The sequence below is a fragment of the Phalangium opilio genome, unplaced genomic scaffold (assembly GCF_054372755.1).
Source record: "Phalangium opilio isolate 3A_F unplaced genomic scaffold, DU_Popi_V2 ptg000079l_1, whole genome shotgun sequence".
Taxonomy (NCBI): domain Eukaryota; kingdom Metazoa; phylum Arthropoda; class Arachnida; order Opiliones; family Phalangiidae; genus Phalangium; species Phalangium opilio.
The window spans coordinates 10,704,786-10,731,428 of NW_028324187.1; the positions used below are offsets into that span (position 1 = coordinate 10,704,786).

Genomic DNA, 26,643 nt, shown 5'->3' on the forward strand with positions numbered 1-26,643 from the left:
ACTGTTATCAGGAATTTATACAATTTTCTTAAAGAATATTCAACTTTAAATCATCGTCAAATACTTAAGTACTTACTGTATAGGTTATTGAATCATTATTCATGAAAATATTTAAGAAATTCAATAAGGATGTGAGCGAGTAAAAGAAATTTACAGAAGTTTCCAATTCCCTGTTCGACAAAGTCGTATTTGGAAAGTTTTTTTATTTATTTCTTGAGTCCGCGAGCTATACGATAAGTCACTCAGTTCACTTTGTTCACAAAACTCCTTCCATCTTTTTTTCTAGCAGAAGTAAAGTTAACCAAAGCTATATTTCACCAGAATCCCCCTTGACTTTCGCCGCATTTTCTCCAAATTTTAGAAGTTAATCTATTTCTAACTTGGAATAAAATAAAACTTTTTGTTTCTGTTACGCATGGTCGATATTTTTTTATTTTGAGGGAATGTTTTCCGACTTTCAAATGAGAAGGAAAATAGAAACTTTCACCCTTGACCTTAGGGTACGGTCACTTCTTATTTTGCGGGTATATCAACTTATCAAGTATTATCCGCAATAGGCTTAGTGAAACAAAGAGTAAATAATTGGGGCCTGAGGTGAAGTAAACTTTGGGCTTTGATTTTCGTGTCTGAAATGAAGAGACATCATCGGTTCAGAGTGAGCCGAAAGTAAAATACACTTTTAAATAATCAGGTTAAGATTTCATAATAGAAGAAAAGATCATGGTGGCAATTAGAATAGTAAAAGGGCTAATGGTAAACGGTACAGACTTTTTATTCTCTTTATGGTGCGCATTGACTATTAGTGCGTCTAGCTACAATTTAGCTTTGGTGTTATTTAACGTTAACATTCATGTTGGCAAACTAAGAATATTGTTGAGGTGAGACGAGGCGATAGTGTTTACACTGCAAACCAGTGAATGTAGCTATCAGAATATACGGTAATTGACTGATTTCCATGTGTCAAAGATTTATCCTTATTGGATGTAAAATGTCGTCTGCTTTACTGTATATTCGCTATGCTTGGAATACTGCTTCTATATTTCGTAAATTTTTACTTCAAAAAAGAGAAATAATTCCATATCTAGGTAAATAAGTTTGTAGTAGTAGACCTGTTGACTCGGAGAGGTAATATTTTGGTTTTCCCAACTTGTTTTATTTATTTCTTGAGTCCGCGAGCTATACGATAAGTCACTCAGTTCACTCTGTTCGCAAAACTCCTTCCATCTTTTTTTCTAGCAGAAGTAAAGTTAACCAAAGCTATATTTCACCAGAATCCCCCTTGACTTTCGCCGCATTTTCTCCAAATTTTAGAAGTTAATCTATTTCTAACTTGGAATAAAATAAAACTTTTTGTTTCTTTTACGCATGGTCGATATTTTTTTTATTTTGAGGGAATGTTTTCCGACTTTCAAATGAGAAGGAAAATAGAAACTTTCACCCTTGACCTTAGGGTACGGTCACTTCTTATTTTGCTAAGCCTTTGTATTTCTGCTGCTGTAATAACATCAACGGAACGTTGCTAACAATAGCGTTTTCTTAGACGACCTGTTCTTGTAATCAGGGTTTGGTTTTAAGGCATTATCGGGAATGGGGATTTTCAAATTTGCAATTACCGAATATTCAATCAGCTGATGTTCAAAATAGAACGACATTTGAAATATCTCCATCTCAACTGTGTAATGATGACACTTTGAGATGTACATAAGTAAACTCGCGACGCTTAGACCAGGATGACGTCAATAGAGGGATGTGATACAAGCTCCTCCCCTGGTCTTAATAGTCCAATTTAATTTAGGATGATACCCTCTATTGTTACAATTATTTAAATTTAAACTAAGGCTTAAGAACCATTATTCGTATTCCAGCAATTTTAATGAATTTTTTTCATATTCTGAGAGAGCGGTCGCTCTCTTAGATAAGACTTCATACTGCTTTTAATGTATAAGGAGGGTTTTTTGTTTGGATGTAGTTTTTTTTGTATTGTATTAATTCATTCGAAAAAATTCCACAGAACTACAATTCCGGCCCTTAATATGTGGTTAAAATTTCAAAGAGATCCATAAATTAGTTTATTTTATAAAAAATAAAGTTGCTAAGGGTGGTTTTCATTTCCATAAAATTAATCACACCTTTTGATGAAAAACAGGAATTTTTCCCATAGAAATAACATGGGAAATTTTTCGAAAAAAACAAATCGGTTATTCGTGATTTAGGAAAACTATACGTTGGTTAGTTTTGGGAACGGTCTTAAATTAAACTTTAAACCTTTTTCTAGGACCATTTTTAAGGTTTTTGAGAAAAATTAATTTTAAGTATGTTTAATTTTAAATTTCAAAAACTACCCCAATCTGCGATATTTTGGCATGGATACACTGTTTTATTAGCAAATATCAGCGCAACCAATATTGGCCTTTTTTTACGTATAGTTGCCTCATAATAATCCGATTGTTTATTCTTAATGCCTTTTGGTTGAAATGGCCTATCGATAGTGAGATAAGACTGCTTTAATAGCTCTTTTCCCCTTTTTCACCCCGTTTGTGGCCGCCATTTTTTTAAGGTGAAAAAATTTGAGAGTGGGTCCTTTTTCGTTGTCATTTTCATATATTTTGAGGATTTGCTCATGGATGGATTTTAAATATAATATAAAGTAGGTTTCAAGCTTTAATATAAGCCCGATTTCATAATTTTCCACCTTTTTATTGTCCCACAATCTATTTCTAAACTTGGCACTTTTTTTTAAGGCGGTAAAACCCGTGAAATTGCTCTAAGCCTTGGCTTACCGTTAATTTTGCCATTTAAAAAAATGTTTACCTCTCGTTGCCCGTTACTTCGCCTTCTCGTATCGTCGAATTTTTAAAGTTTAGACTTTGAAAGTAGTGCTTAGTTTTCTTAAATATTACTTAATTGTATAAAATTTTAATATTATAATTGCGTAAAACGAATTCAATGTTTTTTGTTGATGGAACGCGCCTTGCATTTGAATTTCGTTCCCTCGAAACTATCCCCTTTAAGTTACTGGCCGGACTCCAAGGTCTGTATACCGCTTCGCATTATTAGGTCGGAGCATCCTTCAGGGGTGGTAAGCGGGAGATTCTCCTTTTTGCAGTAGGGGGGCTCTAGTAATTTTTTCCCTTACTATGACGTCTTACGTGGGCGAGAAACAAGTATCTGCGGCAGCTGCGTCCAGAGAGAAAACGTCTCTCTATCTTTCAACGGTTTAGGGCGAGGCCGATTATCCGTTATAAATTCAAATCTTAGGCGGTAACGGCGCGTTGCGCTTCGCCTTTAGTGGCTTTCAGACTAATTCTTTCTGAAAGGTAAATATTATTTACGTCATGAACTTTTAATTTAATGTAAGGTTTTACAAATCTACGAACTATTATAAGAATGAATTATTGCCATCACCTTTCAAAACAAACCAAAGCTGACTATGATAAAATGGAAATGAAAAAAGTTACTACTTGAAATAAAATTTGTTACAAAATACTTAGTCTTTTCATTTTAAATGTAGGTCTATTAAGGATCCTTAATAGACCTACATTTAAAATGAAAAGACTAAGTATTTTGTAACAAATTTTATTTCAAGTAGTAACTTTTTTCATTTCCATTTTATCATAGTCAGCTTTGGTTTGTTTTGAAAGGTGATGGCAATAATTCATTCTTATAATAGTTCGTAGATTTGTAAAACCTTACATTAAATTAAAAGTTCATGACGTAAATAATATTTACCTTTCAGAAAGAATTAGTCTGAAAGCCACTAAAGGCGAAGCGCAACGCGCCGTTACCGCCTAAGATTTGAATTTATAACGGATAATCGGCCTCGCCCTAAACCGTTGAAAGATAGAGAGACGTTTTCTCTCTGGACGCAGCTGCCGCAGATACTTGTTTCTCGCCCACGTAAGACGTCATAGTAAGGGAAAAAATTACTAGAGCCCCCCTACTGCAAAAAGGAGAATCACCCGCTTACCACCCCTGAAGGATGCTCCGACCTAATAATGCGAAGCGGTATACAGACCTTGGAGTCCGGCCAGTAACTTAAAGGGGATAGTTTCGAGGGAACGAAATTCAAATGCAAGGCGCGTTCCATCAACAAAAAACATTGAATTCGTTTTACGCAATTATAATATTAAAATTTTATACAATTAAGTAATATTTAAGAAAACTAAGCACTACTTTCAAAGTCTAAACTTTAAAAATTCGACGATACGAGAAGGCGAAGTAACGGGCAACGAGAGGTAAACATTTTTTTAAATGGCAAAATTAACGGTAAGCCAAGGCTTAGAGCAATTTCACGGGTTTTACCGCCTTAAAAAAAGTGCCAAGTTTAGAAATAGATTGTGGGACAATAAAAAGGTGGAAAATTATGAAATCGGGCTTATATTAAAGCTTGAAACCTACTTTATATTATATTTAAAATCCATCCATGAGCAAATCCTCAAAATATATGAAAATGACAACGAAAAAGGACCCACTCTCAAATTTTTTCACCTTAAAAAAATGGCGGCCACAAACGGGGTGAAAAAGGGGAAAAGAGCTATTAAAGCAGTCTTATCTCACTATCGATAGGCCATTTCAACCAAAAGGCATTAAGAATAAACAATCGGATTATTATGAGGCAACTATACGTAAAAAAAGGCCAATATTGGTTGCGCTGATATTTGCTAATAAAACAGTGTATCCATGCCAAAATATCGCAGATTGGGGTAGTTTTTGAAATTTAAAATTAAACATACTTAAAATTAATTTTTCTCAAAAACCTTAAAAATGGTCCTAGAAAAAGGTTTAAAGTTTAATTTAAGACCGTTCCCAAAACTAACCAACGTATAGTTTTCCTAAATCACGAATAACCGATTTGTTTTTTTCGAAAAATTTCCCATGTTATTTCTATGGGAAAAATTCCTGTTTTTCATCAAAAGGTGTGATTAATTTTATGGAAATGAAAACCACCCTTAGCAACTTTATTTTTTATAAAATAAACTAATTTATGGATCTCTTTGAAATTTTAACCACATATTAAGGGCCGGAATTGTAGTTCTGTGGAATTTTTTCGAATGAATTAATACAATACAAAAAAAACTACATCCAAACAAAAAACCCTCCTTATACATTAAAAGCAGTATGAAGTCTTATCTAAGAGAGCGACCGCTCTCTCAGAATATGAAAAAAATTCATTAAAATTGCTGGAATACGAATAATGGTTCTTAAGCCTTAGTTTAAATTTAAATAATTGTAACAATAGAGGGTATCATCCTAAATTAAATTGGACTATTAAGACCAGGGGAGGAGCTTGTATCACATCCCTCTATTGACGTCATCCTGGTCTAAGCGTCGCGAGTTTACTTATGTACATCTCAAAGTGTCATCATTACACAGTTGAGATGGAGATATTTCAAATGTCGTTCTATTTTGAACATCAGCTGATTGAATATTCGGTAATTGCAAATTTGAAAATCCCCATTCCCGATAATGCCTTAAAACCAAACCCTGATTACAAGAACAGGTCGTCTAAGAAAACGCTATTGTTAGCAACGTTCCGTTGATGTTATTACAGCAGCAGAAATACAAAGGCTTAGCAAAATAAGAAGTGACCGTACCCTAAGGTCAAGGGTGAAAGTTTCTATTTTCCTTCTCATTTGAAAGTCGGAAAACATTCCCTCAAAATAAAAAAAATATCGACCATGCGTAAAAGAAACAAAAAGTTTTATTTTATTCCAAGTTAGAAATAGATTAACTTCTAAAATTTGGAGAAAATGCGGCGAAAGTCAAGGGGGATTCTGGTGAAATATAGCTTTGGTTAACTTTACTTCTGCTAGAAAAAAAGATGGAAGGAGTTTTGCGAACAGAGTGAACTGAGTGACTTATCGTATAGCTCGCGGACTCAAGAAATAAATAAAACAAGTTGGGAAAACCAAAATATTACCTCTCCGAGTCAACAGGTCTACTACTACAAACTTATTTACCTAGATATGGAATTATTTCTCTTTTTTGAAGTAAAAATTTACGAAATATAGAAGCAGTATTCCAAGCATAGCGAATATACAGTAAAGCAGACGACATTTTACATCCAATAAGGATAAATCTTTGACACATGGAAATCAGTCAATTACCGTATATTCTGATAGCTACATTCACTGGTTTGCAGTGTAAACACTATCGCCTCGTCTCACCTCAACAATATTCTTAGTTTGCCAACATGAATGTTAACGTTAAATAACACCAAAGCTAAATTGTAGCTAGACGCACTAATAGTCAATGCGCACCATAAAGAGAATAAAAAGTCTGTACCGTTTACCATTAGCCCTTTTACTATTCTAATTGCCACCATGATCTTTTCTTCTATTATGAAATCTTAACCTGATTATTTAAAAGTGTATTTTACTTTCGGCTCACTCTGAACCGATGATGTCTCTTCATTTCAGACAGGAAAATCAAAGCCCAAAGTTTACTTCACCTCAGGCCCCAATTATTTACTCTTTGTTTCACTAAGCCTATTGCGGATAATACTTGATAAGTTGATATACCCGCAAAATAAGAAGTGACCGTACCCTAAGGTCAAGGGTGAAAGTTTCTATTTTCCTTCTCATTTGAAAGTCGGAAAACATTCCCTCAAAATAAAAAAATATCGACCATGCGTAACAGAAACAAAAAGTTTTATTTTATTCCAAGTTAGAAATAGATTAACTTCTAAAATTTGGAGAAAATGCGGCGAAAGTCAAGGGGGATTCTGGTGAAATATAGCTTTGGTTAACTTTACTTCTGCTAGAAAAAAAGATGGAAGGAGTTTTGTGAACAGAGTGAACTGAGTGACTTATCGTATAGCTCGCGGACTCAAGAAATAAATAAAAAAACTTTCCAAATACGACTTTGTCGAACAGGGAATTGGAAACTTCTGTAAATTTCTTTTACTCGCTCACATCCTTATTGAATTTCTTAAATATTTTCATGAATAATGATTCAATAACCTATACAGTAAGTACTTAAGTATTTGACGATGATTTAAAGTTGAATATTCTTTAAGAAAATTGTATAAATTCCTGATAACAGTTCTAAAAATATTTTTCTTGAAATTCCCTTATAACGTTTAATTCTGTTGAATAGATAAAGTCAAAAACGGATTTATGTAAGAAGAACGTTGAACGTAGCAAATTCACTACCCATCCTCGCATACCTTATTGAGAAACTTCGTCTGCTTATATTTTGACTCCACCCACTAATTCTGACTGACATTTCCAGGTCCATCGTTTCTTTTAAATTTTAAAAATGTGGTCCTAAAGGATTTCCCTTATTCTTTTTTCCCTCACCAAAAACTTTTTAAAACTTTCTTATATATTGACTTTATCAAAAACGGATTAATGTACTAAGAACGTGGGATCGTAGCTTTAGCCTCTAGTACCATCCTCGCATACTTTATTGAGAAACTTCGTCTGCTTATATTTTGACTCCACCCACAAATTCTGTATATAGCGACTTCCAGAGATCGAAAATGTTATTCTTATCTCTATTTTCGTGGTTAAATATTTTTTTCCGAAATTGCGCCAGTGGTAAAAAAACAAAGTGGACAACAATGCGACATAACTCCCGATTTAGTGGAATTAAGTTTTAAAGTTAAGAATTTAAATGATTGATGTTGAAGAAAAACTATAGATACTTAAAAAAAGAAACATCAATTATTTATATTCTGGTCTCCCGCGATGCTCATTAGTCACTCTTTAGGGCAACGACAAACATCTGGAGCTTACTTTTAATTTGAAAGAGAAAACTAGGCCTAGCTCTCGCGCTTAATTCCGAAAACGGAATTGCGGCATTCTTTTTCTTCAAAACCAACCGAGTCAAGATCAAAGAATATTTCGGAATTTTTATTTATCAATGGGCTGGTCGAATACAATAGGTTTTTGTAAAAGGACTTCAAGGAAAACATTAGATCCAGAATTTGTTCATTTTTACCAAGTAATATTGGTTGTGGTAAAAACAATTCCATGCCAGCAAAAGTGCATAGATATAAAAACACAAAGTAGCAATTCCCTGCCTTTGGCTGTAGACGACGTGTTAACTGAAAAGCAAATTACCCTCCTCTCATCCCCTTTTCACGAATTAACCAATAAGGGAAGAGTTTCTTGACGTCATAGGTTTATAGGAAGTAGTACATGATGCTGATGACCCAAACGTTAATTTTTGGTACTAGTCTTTGCTAGAATCTGCTATTTTTTCAGCCAATTCACGGCTTGTTCCCTGTGCCACCGTATGGAAGGTAAGCATACGCAAAGAGGGTTAGACACTATTCTGGGATAAAGGAGGGTCTTCTCCTATTACACGGCGCCAGAAAGTGTCAACGAAGAGTACTTTTTGTTTTTGTTCTATATACTTTTGATGCCCTCCATTGTTTGTCCCAACAAGCCCCCCCCCCCCGAAAAAAAGGAAAAAAAAATTCATTAAAGTTAAGAAAATTGATGTTATTTTTTGACATATTTGGTTTTAGTTAGTTTTTCACCGAATTGTTTGAGGTTATTTAAATGTAAATTCACCTTTTCAAATTTTTTTTTTTACTGAAACAACAAGGACCGCATTTACCGTTGCCTTTTATGGTTGCTCAACTGCATTTATTTTCTTTTTCAGTTTTACTAGAAATATATATGGACATTTTCACAATCCCTAAAAAAACATATTTTCTAAGAACAGACTTCTTTTCCGAGACTTTTCGAGAGAAAGTTCTTGACTTTTGCGCGTTTTTATACGATTATTAGGCCTAAAAAATGTTTGGCCTAATCTATTGTATAAAGTCAACTTGAAGAAAACAGTGACGCTATCCTATTTTAGAGTTGAATTCCAACTTTTTTCAAAACCTTTATTTGCTCTTTAAATCCCCAAATAAGTCTTATACTAGCCTATATTCCCAGGCAGTTATACTGTAGATAATTTAACGTTTAAACTTTATACGAAGTATATTTAAAGTTAAATGTATTGAACAGTAAAACAATATCGGCTTCTTTTTGTTCTATCTCAGGGTCGAGGAGCCGTAAGAAGCCAACAATTTTCCGGTGACTCCACCCCTTCACCGGTTCATCATACTGAACAAATTGATCTGACGTTATACGACACCAAAACTTCCAATCCTGAGGTATGATTCCTAGGCTTAGTTATAAGATATCTCTTTGATACGAGAGAAGACAGACAGACAACCAACAACCCCGATGGTTTCCAATATAACCTTTTTCTTTCAACCAAAAACACAAATATACGAGAACCGTGCGATGCGGTCATCTTTCTACCAACCCATTTATTTACTCTTGGAACAAACTATCTTCCTTTCGGGCGGGTTACTAGTTAGTATATTCCATTTCCAGTGTGTACGGGCGGCTATTTCCGCGGAAGTTACTGTACGTGATCCAAATCGGAAGTGGTGTTCGTGATAACGTGACTACTAAACCGTTTATACCGACGTTGCGTTACGTATCTCGAAAGCTCGATTTGTGATGGGTGTGTGTGTGTACGTCTTCAAGTCCGGTCAAAACTTTGTGATATTCACTGGTTCGATTATTTACTCGAACTAAATTCGACAGACGAGGACAAATTTGTACATTTTTGCTAGTGATTACGACGGGTAAAGGGCTTCAAAATTGAAATGATTTACGCCCAAATTGGATGCGACAAAAGTTACTCGGTGGTTTTGGATTTTATATCGTCACGGAGTCGAATAACTTGAAAGTTATTGAGTGGTTTTTGGTTTTTTTAATCGTCAAAAAAATGTCTTGTTTTTATTGTGATGAAGTAATTTGGTATTAATTACATCAAACCGAGGCTTTTTCAACATGAAACGACGAGTTATGTCTTAAAAGGACTAAAGTTAATTGATAAAAAAAAATATTCGAGTTTCTATATCGGTATAACACCCCCTTCCCCACTACTCAAGAAAAAAAAAGAAAATGTGAAATATTTATATATAAGTATTCTTGTGACGCTATTTCATTGAATTCTTCAAACGTTTCGCTTCTACTTAGTCCACGCCACGGTCGTGATATGGTTATAGCTACGTCGTATAATTGTCCAAGATAGTTTCTCTAATATAAATATTAATTTCGTTTAAATTTTTCCAAAATTCTTCAATAGAATTTCCGCTAGCTGTTTATATTTTTAAGGTGATTTTTAATAACCAGCGATGCTAGTACCGTATAAGGTCTAAATGTATATTTCATGTATACCTAATTCAAATAAACATGACATGAAAATTCAACTTGGTTCCGAAAAAGTCCGTATTTCAGATCGTTCCATTTGATCATCGATGTTCAAAGGTGAAAGAAAAGGTTTGATTTTAAGGCTTGTCGTTTCGTGGTGTAGTTTCTAGATATTGTTTACGCGTATGCTTCCCTTATGAGCACTTTTTCGATGTTCCAATGCATTGTAGAAAGTTATCCGTGTTCCCAATTTTCATTGCTCATAATTCAAAGCTTTAATTTGTGGTCTTTGATGTGGTTTCATTTATTTTATTTGAAAACTTTGTAATAGTTTAAAAAAGCTTCTATATGAAAAACACGAAATTTTTACTGTAGCACCAATGTATTGCAGCCAAGGATTTTTACAGGGGCTCGTAGGAAAAGCTTTGAGTTGTTTTCCCCTGTAGTTCGGCTTCCTCAATGAAGAGTTAAGTCTTTGAAGTTAGGAACTACATTTTCTGGTTTTCGTTTGTTTTGATTATACGTCTTATATTTGGACCCAATCATTATAACTTTTGAGTCGACACTCTATACCGTATTTAAAATTTCATTTTCAAAACCCATTAATATTCCTCAAGCTCTCCAGAGTGCACAGTGTGGGAGAGATCATACAAGACACAACTTATTTTCTCCGAAACATTGCGACTATTTACTTCCGATGGAGGAATTCTGTATACTTAACATTCCAATAGGCCTACAAATTAGAAATAACTTGAGTTAATTATCAATTATCATCTTAATAATTACGAGAAATACAAATTGGAAAATAAAGGAACAACGCATCGTTTCAAAGTTTATGGGATGGACAATGCGTTACGACTTAGGGGCGTGGTCTATGTCAAGGTGATATTCCATCAAATATAGCTCTACTGGGCATGCGTGAATTTCGTGGCATTATCAGTGCATTTTAAATTATAGCATCGGCATTTCCCTTAATTGTATCTATCCGCCGAGTCATTTCATTGCCCAATCACCACTGCAAATTATTATAAATGAAGTAGTATATACCGATCTGTTGTGTCCGTTATTAAGCAATTGGTGATTGACTCCCAGCGAGAAACCAGCGGCTGGTATAGCCACGCTAGTATAGAAAGTTTGAGTTCTGTTTCGGCTGCTCCTTTGACCAGGGCGATGTCGATTGCACGATAGCATCCGTTTGAAAGCTCGTCGAAACTTGATCGACATAGCGTTGTACAGAATCGGGTTGATGGCGCTTGCAGAACATCAAATACCACAGTTCCATGTAGCGCTCTTCCGCTAACGAGTTGTGGACTACGAGCAAACGATAGGGCAACCAGAAAATGGCAAAAACAGCCACGACAACCACCAACATTTTCACAACCTGGAAAATATCAAATTGAAAGAAAATCGTATCAAGCGACAATATTTTGAACTTTTGTTTAATTTAAAACTGAAAAGTGAAAAATAATGAATAGTTAAGCCTAAATTCAGAAACTAAAAAAAAATAACTCGTCAAGCCTAAATTAAGAAACTGAAAAATAATAACTCGTTAAGCCTAAATTCAGAAACTGAAAAATAATAACTCGTTAAGCCCAAATTCCCAACTTTACAACTTATTCATTAAGCCTAAACTCCAAAATTGACAATATATTCATTAAACCTTAATTCCCAACTTGACAACATATTCATTAAGCCTAAATTCCCAACTTGACAACATATTCATTAAACCTAATTATAATGCCAAACTTTGAATAGACAAAAAATAAGTCAATTTCGAAAACTTACTAATTAAGCCTAATTACAAACTTCGAAGACTCGGGTAGACTAAGCCTACTTCAAATATTCGTATATTTCTCAAAAAACACAGCAGTCTTAGTCATAAAACCAAGGTAACCTTTAAGGTAGGTAGCCCATTAATTATTATTATTTAAATCCCAAATTTATCTCGGAAAGCCAGGGGAATTATAGGAGCATTTTGCCACGTTTCAAAATACTTCTAGGGTTATAGTTAGGCCTAATATTCACTGTCAGACACCTTCCAGCTATTCCTAAACAAAGTAACAGAAATAATGGGATGTTAATATTTCCAGTCGTTAAGCACGTCTGTGGGATTTTCAGAGTTTGTCTTTTGGAATGAAATTTCAATTAGACGAGGAAAATACTTAAGGCTCTGTTTAATTTCTTTTTTTTTCCCCCGCTTCACCCTAAGGACGTTTCTGGGGTTGTCGTATATTACCCCATTACAGTATGTAAAAACTAAGGCTTAGCTGGAAAAGAAATATTCAGCCCCATTTAATTTTGAAGACAACTAAAAATAAATGGTTGGGGAAGGTTCAGCAATTTCAAACTTTAGTCTAGGCCCTAATTCTCCAAGGTTTAGTTTTTAAGCCTGAAAATAAATGTGTCACATAAAGTTTTCGAAACCAACATTTAGGCTTAGAGTTGTAATTAAATGGATGAAGAAATTCTAACATTTTTTTCGCAGACAATCATAAATTATATATGAAAAAATTCATTAAAATTGCTGGAATACGAATAATGGTTCTTAAGCCTTAGTTTAAATTTAAATAATTGTAACAATAGAGGGTATCATCCTAAATTAAATTGGACTATTAAGACCAGGGGAGGAGCTTGTATCACATCCCTCTATTGACGTCATCCTGGTCTAAGCGTCGCGAGTTTACTTATGTACATCTCAAAGTGTCATCATTACACAGTTGAGATGGAGATATTTCAAATGTCGTTCTATTTTGAACATCAGCTGATTGAATATTCGGTAATTGCAAATTTGAAAATCCCCATTCCCGATAATGCCTTAAAACCAAACCCTGATTACAAGAACAGGTCGTCTAAGAAAACGCTATTGTTAGCAACGTTCCGTTGATGTTATTACAGCAGCAGAAATACAAAGGCTTAGCAAAATAAGAAGTGACCGTACCCTAAGGTCAAGGGTGAAAGTTTCTATTTTCCTTCTCATTTGAAAGTCGGAAAACATTCCCTCAAAATAAAAAAAATATCGACCATGCGTAAAAGAAACAAAAAGTTTTATTTTATTCCAAGTTAGAAATAGATTAACTAGCTGAACCTGGATTTCGTATCAAACATTATCACGGAAAAATGCAAAAACATTTCATCAGATCACAACCAAAACCTTTAATCACGGAATTGGATAACAAACACAGTTCATCATTAACCGAGTAAGTGAGTAACCTTAAGCCCCACGTGTTTCCCCCCCCCCTCCCCCACACTTAAAAGAATAATTCGATAATATAATTAATGCTTGGAAATATTTATATAACAATGATAACGAAATGATGATATTTATGATAAATTGACCATCGTGTGACGTCACTGGGAAGATATAGAGAAAGGGGGAGGAGGGGGCGTGGTTACATCACATCACCAACATCCGTTAGTACAAGAAAAGAATGATTGGTGAAATTGGACAGTTGAATTGAGCATTTCAAGCCAACCAACACCGACATTGTGGAAGAGTCCATTGGGGAAAGGGGGCATTTTGCAACTGTCCATGACGAAGTATTTGAGGAAATGACCTTGCATGCCCTTCATGGCGTCTTTTAACACTTCCATGTTTTTCAAGAACGAGTTTTCAAGAACCAATGGGATGCGGCCGTTTGTAATTTAGAGGCGGCGGGGATTAATTCCGGACCTACGTTTGAACTGGAGATAAAGCTGGGAATGTGGCGAATTTATACCTTCTCCCTGGCCTAGTAAACTAGATATCACTTCTTGCTGATACTAAATATGCCTAAAAGTTGAAAATGTGAAAATGAAATTCATTAAAAAATTTAATTTTGGCATCAGCCGCTAAATATATTATTAAAGCAAGTCGCGGTTGAGGTTTAGTTTAAACAAATGCCACTCTTACAGTCGAGGATTTGAGTTAGCTGCCGCGGCTACTGTAGCGTAGTGGTCCTATAATTCCTAAAAATTCTATATTTTTGAACCTGTCGTCTATTATTCTGTAATTTCATGAAAGGTCCTATAATTTTTAGTTTTTTTACTTAATTATAAAGTTTTCGTATTTAGCTCTTTTATCGATATCATTGCGGAGTTTGCTTGGGATTTTCAAATATTATTTTTTAATTAAGTTCCTCTTTTCAGAGTTAAATCCAATTTGTAAATTTTTTTTGAGATTTTTCTACATAGTTTAACCCAAAATATTATATATGAGCATTATTTCTATATTTTCCTATAAAAACACGTTTTCTCCTATAAAATCCTATAATTCCGGGGAAAAAATTCTATTTTTCCTATAAGGAATATAAATTTAGATAAAAACTTTTTTTAGGAAAAATAATACGTTTGTTGAAATTGCTTTGGGATGTCTTAGAAATTTCTTTGCTTTTACAAATTTGGATGCGATGAATTTCACGGAATTTGTAAGTTGAAGAATGAGTCGGTTGTTTTATGTTGCTATAGTAATTCTTCTGTCTTGTTCTTCAGGAGAACGAGAGACTTGGCAGGTTTTTAATTCGAATAAATAGTTTGCTCCTGGCCCATTCGACCGAAACCCATTCGACAGAAACCTATTCGACAGAATCCCATTCGACCGAAATGTAGCCGAATTTGGCGGTAAATTATTGCAATAATTTGGTCTAAAAAGCCACTATAGTTATCTTCTTATAAAAATGTTTTAGCCAATTAATGTTTTTATATTTTGTACGTCAATATATGAAAAATGAAAGATCATATTGCACTTATAACGTTTTGGGTACTAATTAAGGTTACCCCTTATTTCACCCAATTTAAAACACACAATTCTCTTTTACCCAAACCTCATTCAACCCAATTCCTAGTTCTCCTATTCCAATTAACCCAATATTGGATACCCAAAAAGACTCAAATAGAGTTATAATTTGATCGTTTTATATATTTATTTTTTCATTCCATAAGGGATACACTTACTTGAAGTGTATAACCGCTCCAAAGAGGAAGAGACTTCCTCCTAACCAAACCAAACCTAACATAACAGTAATGTTTTGGAAAAGGCATATTTTTCGAGAAGTCAATGAAGATAAACATCAATATTTTGGAAAAGCCGTAACATTGTTAAATGATTTATAAAATATTACTAACCTAACTTAACCAAACCTAACCTAACGTAAAATAAATGATTTGGAAAAGGCATATTATTTGAGAAGTCAATGAAGCTAAACATCAATAGTTTGGAAAAGGCGTAACATTGTTAAATGATCTATAAAATATTACTAACCTAACTCAACCAAACCAAACCTAACATAACAGTAATGTTTTGGAAAAGGCATATTATTTGAGAAGTCAATGAAGATAAACATCAATATTTTGGAAAAGGCGTAACATTGTTAAATGATTTATAAAATATTACTAACCTAACTTAACCAAACCAAACCTAACTTAACTTAAAAGTAATGATTTGGAAAAGGCATATTATTTGAGAAGTCAATGAAGCTAAACATCAATATTTTGGAAAAGGCGTAACATTGTTAAATGATTTATAAAATATTACTAACCTAACTTAACCAAACCTAACCTAACTTAAAAGTAATGATTTGGAAAAGGCATATTATTTGAGAAAACAATGAAGCTAAACATCAATATTTTGTTAAATGATTTATAAAATATTACTAACCTAACTTAACCAAACCTAACCTAGAAAACCAAAATAAAATACCCCAGCTATAACATCCAATTTGTAACTAAACCTAACAATGCTATATCTCTCGTTGTGAAATCCTTAATACTGCTGAATTATAAATTCGCCTTCTAAATTCAGCACCTGCAAGGAAATTAAATTAGATTATTGTCGATTATTCAGAATTATACTTATAATTCGATTTTAGTAAACTCACCTTCCTGATGGAGATTCGAACGAAGATTTTCTGCGTGACGATCCGACGCTTTACCACTATACCACTTCGAAATCAAATAAACTAATATAATAGCTTGGAAATTTCGGTTGAAGGGAATTCGTTGCAATGGGATTCGATTGAATGGGAAAATATTCCCTTTTAATAGAAAACCGCCAATGGGCTAGATTTTAAAATACTGGCTAGAAATTTTCGGACGAATGGGATTCGTTCCAATAGTATTCGGTTGAATGGGTAGACTCCAATAGTTTGAGCCATTCCGATGATTTTATTAAGAGCATCGACGCCCTAACCATAATTTTACCATTTTTTAAGAAACAATTAACGTATAGCAGTGTAAGTACTACGTACATAAGTTCATACAAGAAGTGATATCTAGTTTATTAGGGAGAAGGTATAAAATGCCTAAGTAATCGCGCTCCATAGTCCCAGGCCCCCTTTCAAAATACAAGGGGGGACGTAAAAGGAGGTCGGGCCATTTCGCTGCCTCTCCTCAGTCTGAAAATACGTCATTTTCCTCATTCGCGTCGTGTTGACGTGAGTTTTCAAGAGCCAATGAGATGCTGGTTGTAATTTAGAGGCGGGGATTAACTCCGGACCTAAGTTTGGACTGGAGATAAAGCTGGAAATGTGGCGCGAGATGTTTCTCAAGAATAAAATTAACAGTTCAGCGACTGGTGTCTTAAATATTCAAGTAGAATGTTTAAATTTAGTCGCAGGTAAATATTGACTTTTATTATTTATTTGTACTTTTCATACTATTAAAGGGAGGGTGAAATGAAAATTCTCAACCTAATTTGAATTTTATAATCATTCTGTTATTTCCTGAATGTTTCACTGTGCAGATTGGTCTTATATTTAGTATTACTACAGGGTTCATACAAACGTGGAAAAATTGGGGAAATAAATAGTTGACAAAAACCTCAGGGAAATTTAGAATTTTTAGTAAAATTCAGGGAAATTTAGAATTTTTAGTAAAATTCAGGGAAATTTAGAATTTTAGTAAAATTCAGGGAAATTTAGAATTTTTAGTAAAATTCAGGGAAATTTAGAATTTTTAGTAAAATTCAGGGAAATTTAGAAATTTAGTCGGAGGGGTTGGGATCAATCCGGGAGCAAAACGGGAGGGAGCGACTGGGTCAATGTAAGACGCGCCTCCGTCTCGGAGCAGCTCGTTTTTTACCAACGAAAGACGACTTTTTTTCCGGAGCGCTCGGATCACCACAAAGAAAAACGTTATTAGTATGTTATAGTCCTATTTGCCCTCCCCCCCTCCTTCGTTAACATTTGCTCCATAGGATGCTCCATATACGGGAAAGACCTGGAAAACTCAGGGAAATTTTTTTCCAAAAGTTGTATGAACCCTGATTCTATAAGTTCATAAGATATGTTCCATAAGTTTGCCACTGGTTACTGAGAGGTTGTCACAAAGTGAAGTAGGTCATAGATTCAGGGTAAGGCGCTGTCAAAGGCTTAGTAATGCAGACTAAAATAGGAAGGTGGAAGTCCTGCAAAATAAATTCTCGCTTCCGTCGTTCTGGAACTAGCTCGAGCTGTAAGTCTCTAGCATTGCGAAGTATGGGAAGTGTCATACTTATGGAACATGTCACTTGTAAACTTACGTCGATGCTGTTAATGCTATAAACTTCTGAAATGAATCTTAACATTTTCCGTAGTTCTTTGCCAGGAAATTGAATGCCGCAAGGTCATAGCCAAAGGATTAAATTGCTTTATTACTGCGGTTTTCGAATCTAATTTGATTTTTGATTGCCATAATAAGAAGTGTGAACTCGGGTAATTATGACGTAAGGCATTGGAATATTCTTACATTTAATTGTTCGTTAATTCTAGCATGGTCATTGCTATTCAAGCAATTTATATATTAAGTAACGCCAGGGATATCTTCACGCCCGAGGTTCAAGAACGTCTATAGGAAAATTTAACGAAGTAAGTGAAAGTACTTAAACCAGGATTAGTACAAGCCTGGAAATTTCGGGGAAATAAATAGTTCTAAGTAAAATTCAGGGAAACTGTGAGGCTTGAGCAAGGTTGCCCTGAACGGATAGCTATTGCACAAGTTTTGGGTTGAAATGGCCAGGCCGGGACACTATGTAGGCCCAAATTTCGGGTTTAAATAGTGTCTTTAGTTTATAACACATGTTCCATAATGTTGTGTTATTACCGTATTAATAATCACTAGTTAAGTTTACTAAATAAGTTCGTTTATTACAATCGTATAAAATCATGCATGTACTAGCGCAGTACGCGTCCAGGTAATCACTGCCCGAATAAGGGGGTAATAGCTCGCTTATATACAATATCTAGGGTAGGTTCATTATAGGTCAGTTCAGTTCGGTTCATAATTCTACACCCTTTCCCTAAGTATACATCCGTATTTACAATTGTACATTTAGCCTATGATAAATATAATCAAATTTTAATCTTTAATCTAGTTCGGTATTCTATAAATTTAATCTAGCTCGGGGTTTACTTATTCGACCACTTTTAGTTCGTACCGCCGTATCTTGATTATTTGAAGCAGGTCTCACGATCTCGTCGTTAATCGCATTTGATTCTTCAACCTCATCGCTAAGTCGTTCAGTCATGGGCGCAGTCATGGGTTCTCTAGTATTATTCTTCTTTGATTCGTTTGACCCGGCGGATGTGTTCCGATCCATCTCCAATGTCGCCTGAGCTGGAACCTCTGATATCGTTTCTGACGTCGTCTCAGCTGCAGTCTCTGGTATCGTTAGTGACGTCGCCTGAGCTGGAATCTCCGGTATCGTTTCTGACGTCGTCTGGGCTGGAATCCTCGTAACATAGTTACTGGTCTTTGCTCTTGTCCCGTTCGTGTCGATTAGATCTACCGGCTGTGATGGCATAGGTATTAGATGATATCTATTCCTTCTGACGGTTCCATTAGGAGTGTTCAATATGTACGATCTTGGTTCTTCAGCGAAATCCTTTACTGTTGCCTCGACTCTAAGGTCTGTGACCCATACTCTGTCTTCCTTTTGAAGAGGGGTTAAAGTTTTAACACGATGAACCTTGTCGTAGTGTTCTTTTTGTTTACGCCGACGATGTTCTTCTCGTTGTCTTAGCACTTCCATGGGAGGGATAGCTGGATTTAATTCTTTCTCCGAGATAGGCAGCGTGGACCGTAAGTTTCTTCCCATGAGTAGCTGGGCTGGCGTATATCCATTAGCAAGGGGTGTTGTGCGATATGAGGATCTGAACTTTTCTTCAATATTTGTTTGACGATTTTCACCGCCGCTTCAACAAAGCCATTACTTTGGGCGAACATGGGGCTTGACGTTACGTGTAAGAATCCGTATTCTTTAGCGAAATGGTGAAATTCGGAAGTAATCGCTTTCTTGAATTGAGGTCCATTGTCGCTTTTAACTGTGTTGGGAATTCCATGAGTCGCGAAGATTGCCTTTACGTGATTGATTACTGCTTTGGAACACAAATCTCGTAGTTGGCGGATCTCGAAGTATCTTGAATATAGATCTGTGACCAGGAGGTACCATTTTCCATGCAAGTAAAATAGATCCATCGCCACAGTTTTCCATGGCCTGTCGGGAAATTCGCTTGGTATCAGGGGTTCCCTGTGCTTAGTAGTCTCTCGAATGCACGCTGAGCAGCTTTTGACTTTTCGTTCTATGTCTTTCGAAATTCCAGGCCACCATACTGATGTCTTTGCCCTCGCTCTGCATTTGGCTATGCCTTGATGTCCATCATGTATTCTTTCGAGAATGTCTTCTTGAAGAGCCCCGGGAATGATAATCCTTGATCCCTTCATGAGCATGCCTTCTTGTATCGTTATTTCATCTCGAAAGGAATAGTACTTGGCGAGGTTTTGGGGCAAGTTCTTGTTGGTCGGCCAACTTCCATTCGTATAGAAATGAAGTTTTTGACAAGTGGCGTCTCGCTTCTGCTCTTCCCATATTGCAGCCAAACGTGTATCCGATGCTGGTATGCAAGCTGTCACCAATTGGATATGGGCGGCAACTTCGTCTTCGAGCTCGCTATTTCCAACTTCTTGTAATGGGCTTCTTGATAGTGTATCGGCAGGAATCAATTATTTTCCAGGCGGTCCGTGACATTTAGGCGCCGCCACTTAGACGCTGGTTATTTAGGCGCCGCCATTTAGGCGCCGAGACAATTAGGCGCCGTGACATTTAGGCGCCGCGACATTTAGGCGCCGTGACATTTGAGCGCCGCGACATTTCGGCACCGTGACATTTAGGCGCCGCGACATTTAGGCGTCGAGCCATGTACGTGCCAATAATTTTTCCATTATTTCTTCTAAAAATTCGTAATGACCTCTCAATTTGGCAATTGTCCCTGTGCGTCACTGCATGACTATGTTCGCAATCCCCATTAAAGGACACGAAACCTTACTTGTTTTTACAAAACAATCTTAAAATAATAAAAATAAACATAACCTAACCTAACCTAAGTTGGGAAGTCAATGAATATAACCACAAAAATATTTTGGAAAAGGCATATTATTTTGGAAAGTCAACGAACATGAACAATAATAATTTGGAAAAGGCATATTATTTTGGGAAGTCAAAGAAGATAAACAACAGTATTTTGGAAAAGGCATATTATTTTGGGAAGTCAAAGAAGATAAACAACAATTTTTAGGAAAAGGCATATTATTCTAGGAAGTCAAAGAAGATAAACAATAATTTGGAAAAGGCATATTATTTTGGGAAGTCAATGAAGATAAACAACAATATTTTGGAAAAGACATATTATTTTCGGAAGTCAATGAAGATAAACAACAATAATTTGGAAAAGGCATATTAATTTTCGAAGTCAATGAAGATAAACAACAATATTTTGGAAAAGGCATATTATTTTCGGAAGTCAAAGAAGATGAACAACAATATTTAGGAAAAGGCATATTATTCTAGGAAGTCAAAGAAGATAAACAATAATTTGGAAAAAGCATATTATTTTGGGAAGTCAATGAAGATAAACAACAATATTTTGGAAAAGACATATTATTTTCGGAAGTCAATGAAGATAAACAACAATAATTTGGAAAAGGCATATTAATTTTCGAAGTCAATGAAGATAAACAACAATATTTTGGAAAAGGCATATTATTCTGGGAGGTCAAAGAAGATATGAAAAAACGTCTTGGTTTGGACCAAGGCCGAAAAAACAAACGATATGTGTGAGGTTTATCATTTGACTGAAGTTTCAGATATTGCAATTGTTTTAGTTATTTTTATCCATTTAATCCTTAATCAATATTAAATTCAATCAAATGATTTTACTGTTAATCGATCCATTCCCTCTAAATTAATTGAAAAAATTACATATCTACGCTTTTTCAAGAACAATTACATTTTCCGAAAACATTTTATCATGAAATTAATTATTTTGAAGGGAGTACGTGTTGAGGTATCAACATAGAATATTTGAAATATTCTATTGACTTTCTAAAAAGAGCAAGCGAACTTTGACATAATTCGAAATGAAAATGTAAAAATGTAATCGAAATGCTACATTTCTATTGTCGCCTCTATGAAGAAAAGATTGCACTGCAATTTCCCTCTCCGTGCTTTAGAATTTCTTGGTCATAACTCAGTCTTCATTTGAAACGTCACCACCCCTTTCTACATTGTTGGCGCTACTTGTACACCAGTTACGTATTACGCGTAATCATTTTAGCACGCTTAAAGTCCATTTCGGAAAACAAACAGGGGCGAGGCCACCATTGGGGTATTCTCCCTCGCACCAAGGGTCACCGCCAGACGGTGCCAAAGTTCACAAGAGGCAGGAGGCTAGTCAACTCGCTCTGCCTATAGCGGTGCTTCAAGGCGAGAGAGAGAGAAGACCCCAATGGCGCCATCACCCTTGTGTTTTAGTTTCTCTGTAGGTAATTTCTAAAATGGTCTCTCACTTACAAATGTACACAAATTACACTGAGTGATCGGTCCTTCAGGCGCTAGCGAGTGACAAGCCACAACCATAATCATTCATGTACACGAATGTTTTATAGTTTTAGGTTATTAAGGTTGGCGGGCAAGCCCGGAGAGTCACTAATGTGAAAAGGTTTCGAACTATATGGTATTATTGGCTGAGTGTGTTGCGACGGCTCAGATGACCCATACACCACTGCTTTTAAAATTTTTTATATTGGGAAAATAGAGGAAGGGGGGTCGGAGTAATGTGTGACCTTCGCATAACTGGTAATGAATAATGTGTATACCCATATTATTTCCGCATGAAATGAATATAACAAGTCATTGGTACTGAGAAGTATTTCTTTTTATGTAATCTTTACCCTTACCTTTGGTTATATCAGAAGTAAGATAAGGGACTAGAAGTAACGAGGTAACCAAACTCTTCACTTGGCGATGTAGTAAGCGGCATAAAATCGTCAAATTTGTTCACTATAGTGCTAGGCTCTATTACCAATGCTAGGGCACTTTAATTCTAGTCCCTTATCTTACTGCTGGTTATATTTATACCGATATCATATTTTTCCTGTGCTACAGAGAGCCACCTACTAAACGAAACCACACAGGATAAACATTGTTGCTTTGTCTCAAGAAGACGACATTAGTTTATAAATTAGTTTTAGAAAAAAAGTTCTTTATCATATTTTCTCTAACATCAGTCTTCTGACTCTTCTCAGAAACTTACTACAGATTTAAACTTTTTTGGTGCAAACTTGAAAATTTGTTAAGCCAGCAACAATTAAAACTATGTCCGTCAATGTGCTTACAAGTTAGTGAGCAACGACACGAAATCCCTTCAAAATAATTAATTTCATGATAAAATGTTTTCGGAAAATGTAATTGTTCTTGAAAAAGCGTAGATATGTAATTTTTTCAATTAATTTAGAGGGAATGGATCGATTAACAGTGAAATCATTTGATTGAATTTAATATTGATTAAGGATTAAATGGATAAAAATAACTAAAACAATTGCAATATCTGAAACTTCAGTCAAATGATAAACCTCACACATATCGTTTGTTTTTTCGGCCTTGGTCCAAACCAAGACGTTTTTTCATAATATCTGTCACTTCAGTCTTATTGTAATTAAAATTTGAATAATTTTATTTTTGCTTTGCCGTCATACATTTGGGGTTGATCTATTTCTAATTGCTTAAAGAAGTACTTAAGTATCGTTAATTACATTTAACTTATATTCAAAAACATTGATTTCGATAAGCAAATAATGTTGTACTTTATTTATGAAAGAAGTTTAAAAACGACGGTATTTGAAATATGGAAAAAAAATATTTGTTTCGTACACTGTATACATATACAGTGTTGTCGAGATCAGACCAACAGCTTCCTTTATGTAAAACCCCCAATACTGCCAACCGGAGATGTCATACTAAATTATACAGGGTGTAAATAAATGTTTAGAATTCATGTTTTATTGTATGCCTGAATGCAACAAAATATATTAAAGCACAGTCCTACGATATTTGAATTTTTTACCCTAATTGCAATGTTTAGTGCAGTTTAATATTTTTGCCATATATTCATCATTATGGTACCCTAAACTTTTGAATTTCGCGGCAATTAATGTACTTTAAAGATAGTTTAAATTAACTTAAGTGTGAAATAGAAAATATTGGGCTTTACCAATGGTTTGGGTAGTTTTAATCATAATTAAACAGTTTATTTAAAAGTTATTTGAGCTTTTATCCAAAAATGTATATTTTGGTTTAATTTCTCGTTAATTATATTAAATTGAGATAAAATTAACGTAGGATTGTGTTTTGGCAGTGTACATTTAGGTTATAAAATGAGTTTAAATGTATGCATCACCTTAATTGCAATTTTTAGTGGAGTTTTCGATTCTCATTTTACGCTAAACTTTTGAATTTCGCGCCTATTAAGATACTTTGGAGATAATTTAAATTAGCTTAAGTGTGAAAGAGAAAACATGGGGCTTTACTAACGGCTTGGGTATATACAATCTTAATCAAGAACATCATTTAAGAGTTATCGGAGTTTTCATCCAAAAAATGTATATTTGGGGTTTAATTTCACGTTAATTATACTTAATTACGTTGAAATTAACTTGTCGTCAGTGCTCATTAAGCTTATAAAATGACTTTCAACAATTAATTCACCTTAATTCTAATGTTTAGAGGAGTTTTTGATTATTTCCAACACATTGCGTTCCAATAAATTGCGTTCAATTTTTATCATATCCTGTGCTAGGTTTGTGGTAAAGATTATCTATACAATATGTTAATGAATGATGTTATTCTATAGTTTAGCTTGAATACCAGTAATTAAATCAAATACCTATACAATTCATAGCAATTTAAACCAATAAACAAACGGCAATGTGGACTGTGGAAATAGCAAACAACGTAACCCTCCGTTTCTAACGTGGTTACGTTGAGATAATCTGTGATGCAAACCTGAAAATTATTTCACTAATTAAATTATATAACGACACTGTCCTCCTGCATTAACCAGTACCACTGTTACTTATGAATTAAACAATCCACTGTTGGTAACAAATAGTTTATAAAATGATAACGTAACATCACAGTATGACTGATTCAATAGGATCAAAATTGTTTTAACGAATGATGTGGCCTTCTACTACGGCTGAGTTTCAGGATTTATAACACACACCTTCACAATTAGCAGCATTTTAGTGAGATTAACAAATAATGAAACCGAGTATACCTGTCCTCAAATGAGAATGTTGAAGCGCCAACAAACAGTCATGATGAATACAGTATTAAGTCACCTTTCCAGTAGTATTTTGAAGTTCTCGAAAGTTTCACAGGGTGAAAAGAACTATCTTTACTTCAACACGTTAATAATTTGAATAGGTATGCCATTTTTTACATCAAATTCGAAGCGCACACGGTAAATACAGCATAAACAACCAAGGGTTAACCCGGTTAGGCATCATGTTTCTACTTTCTAGCATAAAATTGAGCAGACTATACGTATACAGGATTCCAAAACAAATGAGAGCCGGAAATCAGCCTTTTTAATAATCTTCAAAGAAAGAGGAAAGACACTATATGAGACTATAATTACATAGAGTAACTAAAATAGGGTAATGGCAGCCCTCTGCCTTCGACTGTATTAAGCTCTATGGGGAAATAACTTGGGGTGCCATTAGTCTATACAACTTAAGCCTTGGCCGTAAACAACGTCGAAAAGCTTACTTTAAATGATATAAAAACCTCTATTAACTGTAATTATTTACCTGAATTACTTTTCTAGACGAAAATTCGACCTGATAACGACGTATTTCTTATTAAGGGTGCTACAGTTAATTAGAAAATACATATAAAGGTGCTCAAGCTCGGATGAAATACCAAACTAATTTGTTGCGTCCACTGCTAAGAAATTAGGAAAATCAGCAAGAAACCCAACATTTCAAATTTGTCAACGTAACTTGTTAGCACCCACAAACCTAGGCCCTTCTAGTTGTCAACGAGAACGAAATGAAGAAATAGGTTTAAGCGCGCTATAAGGTTAGGCTGACTTCTGACCCAAAAGTAATTTTTTGACGTACTTTGTTAATTAGTCAAATTACAAAAATTAGAATTCATTAATTAAAAATCGAAACAAGTAAGTTTCTCATTTAAGAAATGCTTGTTAATTTAGAAGTATTCCGAAAACTAACTTCGCTATAGTTTTTCCGTATGGCCTATGACCATTTCGTTAAAAAAACGAAAATTTTTTAATGCTTTTTCTATGGGACGCTAACCCTAAAAGGTGTGACTTTTTCTTTAACATTACGGAAGGGTGTCATGTCATATCTACAAGGGCCTACCGGCCCTGTAGAATAAACAATAATTTGGAAAAGGCATAATATTTTTCGAAGTCAATGAAGATAAACAACAATATTTTGGAAAAGGCATATTATTCTGGGAAGTCAAAGAAGATAAACAACAATATCTTGGAAAAGGCAAACTATTTTGGGAAGTCAATGAAGATAAACAACAACATCGTTGAACTCTGATGTCAGTTGAATAAAAAGAATATAAGTCTAAAAGTACTTGTCATGTTCCTTTATTAAATATCTCAAATCTGTCACGAAAATTTTACGGCAATGTCGCGGCGCCTAATTGTCTCGGCGCCTAAATGTCTCGGTGCCAAATTGTCGCGGAGCCTAAATGTCGCGGCACCAAATTGTCGCGGAGCCTAAATGTCGCGGCGCCTAACTGTCCCAGCGCCTAAGTGGCGGTGCCTAAATGACCGGCGCCTAAATGTCGGCGCCCAAATGTCCGGTACCGATTACTCGTAAGGTCTTGTCCGGTTGCTCTTGTCTAAGCACAGCTCCGATTCCAAACGAAGATGCATCTGCTGATATGATGGTTCTCTTCCGTGGGTCGAATATCAACAATACCGGTTTAGTTGACAAAATTCGTTTGACTTCGTTGAAAGCCATGTCTTGTGGTGTGGACCAATTCCATTCATTCTTGGCGCTGAGTAAGGAGATTAGTGGTTGACTTACGACGGATATGTTGGGGATAAACTTCGCCAGATAGTTTGTCATTCCCAGAAATCTTCTTAATTCGCTGACATCTTTCGGTTTCGACATGTCTGTAACGGCCTTGACTTTTCCGTCATCGGGA

General features: G+C 35.1%; 2 protein-coding genes across 2 annotated transcripts in view; one reads left to right on the top strand and one right to left on the bottom strand.

Moving 5' to 3' along the window:
- Positions 1 to 10,228, top strand: part of LOC149654922 (uncharacterized) — a 28,624-nt gene extending 18,396 nt beyond the window's left edge. Inside the window, exons 3-4 of the mRNA XM_089846643.1 lie at positions 9,002 to 9,115; positions 9,342 to 10,228. Coding sequence (XP_089702769.1) covers positions 9,002 to 9,115; positions 9,342 to 9,407 — 180 coding nt within the window. The 3' untranslated portion in view covers positions 9,408 to 10,228. The remainder of the gene's footprint in view (positions 1 to 9,001; positions 9,116 to 9,341) is intronic.
- The window catches only part of LOC149654923 (uncharacterized), a 28,624-nt gene extending 3,183 nt beyond the window's left edge, over positions 1 to 25,441 (bottom strand). Inside the window, exons 1-2 of the mRNA XM_089846644.1 lie at positions 24,731 to 25,441; positions 11,217 to 11,550 (exon numbers count right to left, since the gene is read on the bottom strand). Of these exons, the coding sequence (XP_089702770.1) occupies positions 11,217 to 11,393 (177 nt within the window). The 5' untranslated portion in view covers positions 11,394 to 11,550; positions 24,731 to 25,441. The remainder of the gene's footprint in view (positions 1 to 11,216; positions 11,551 to 24,730) is intronic.
- Between the last annotated feature and the right edge of the window lie 1,202 nt (positions 25,442 to 26,643).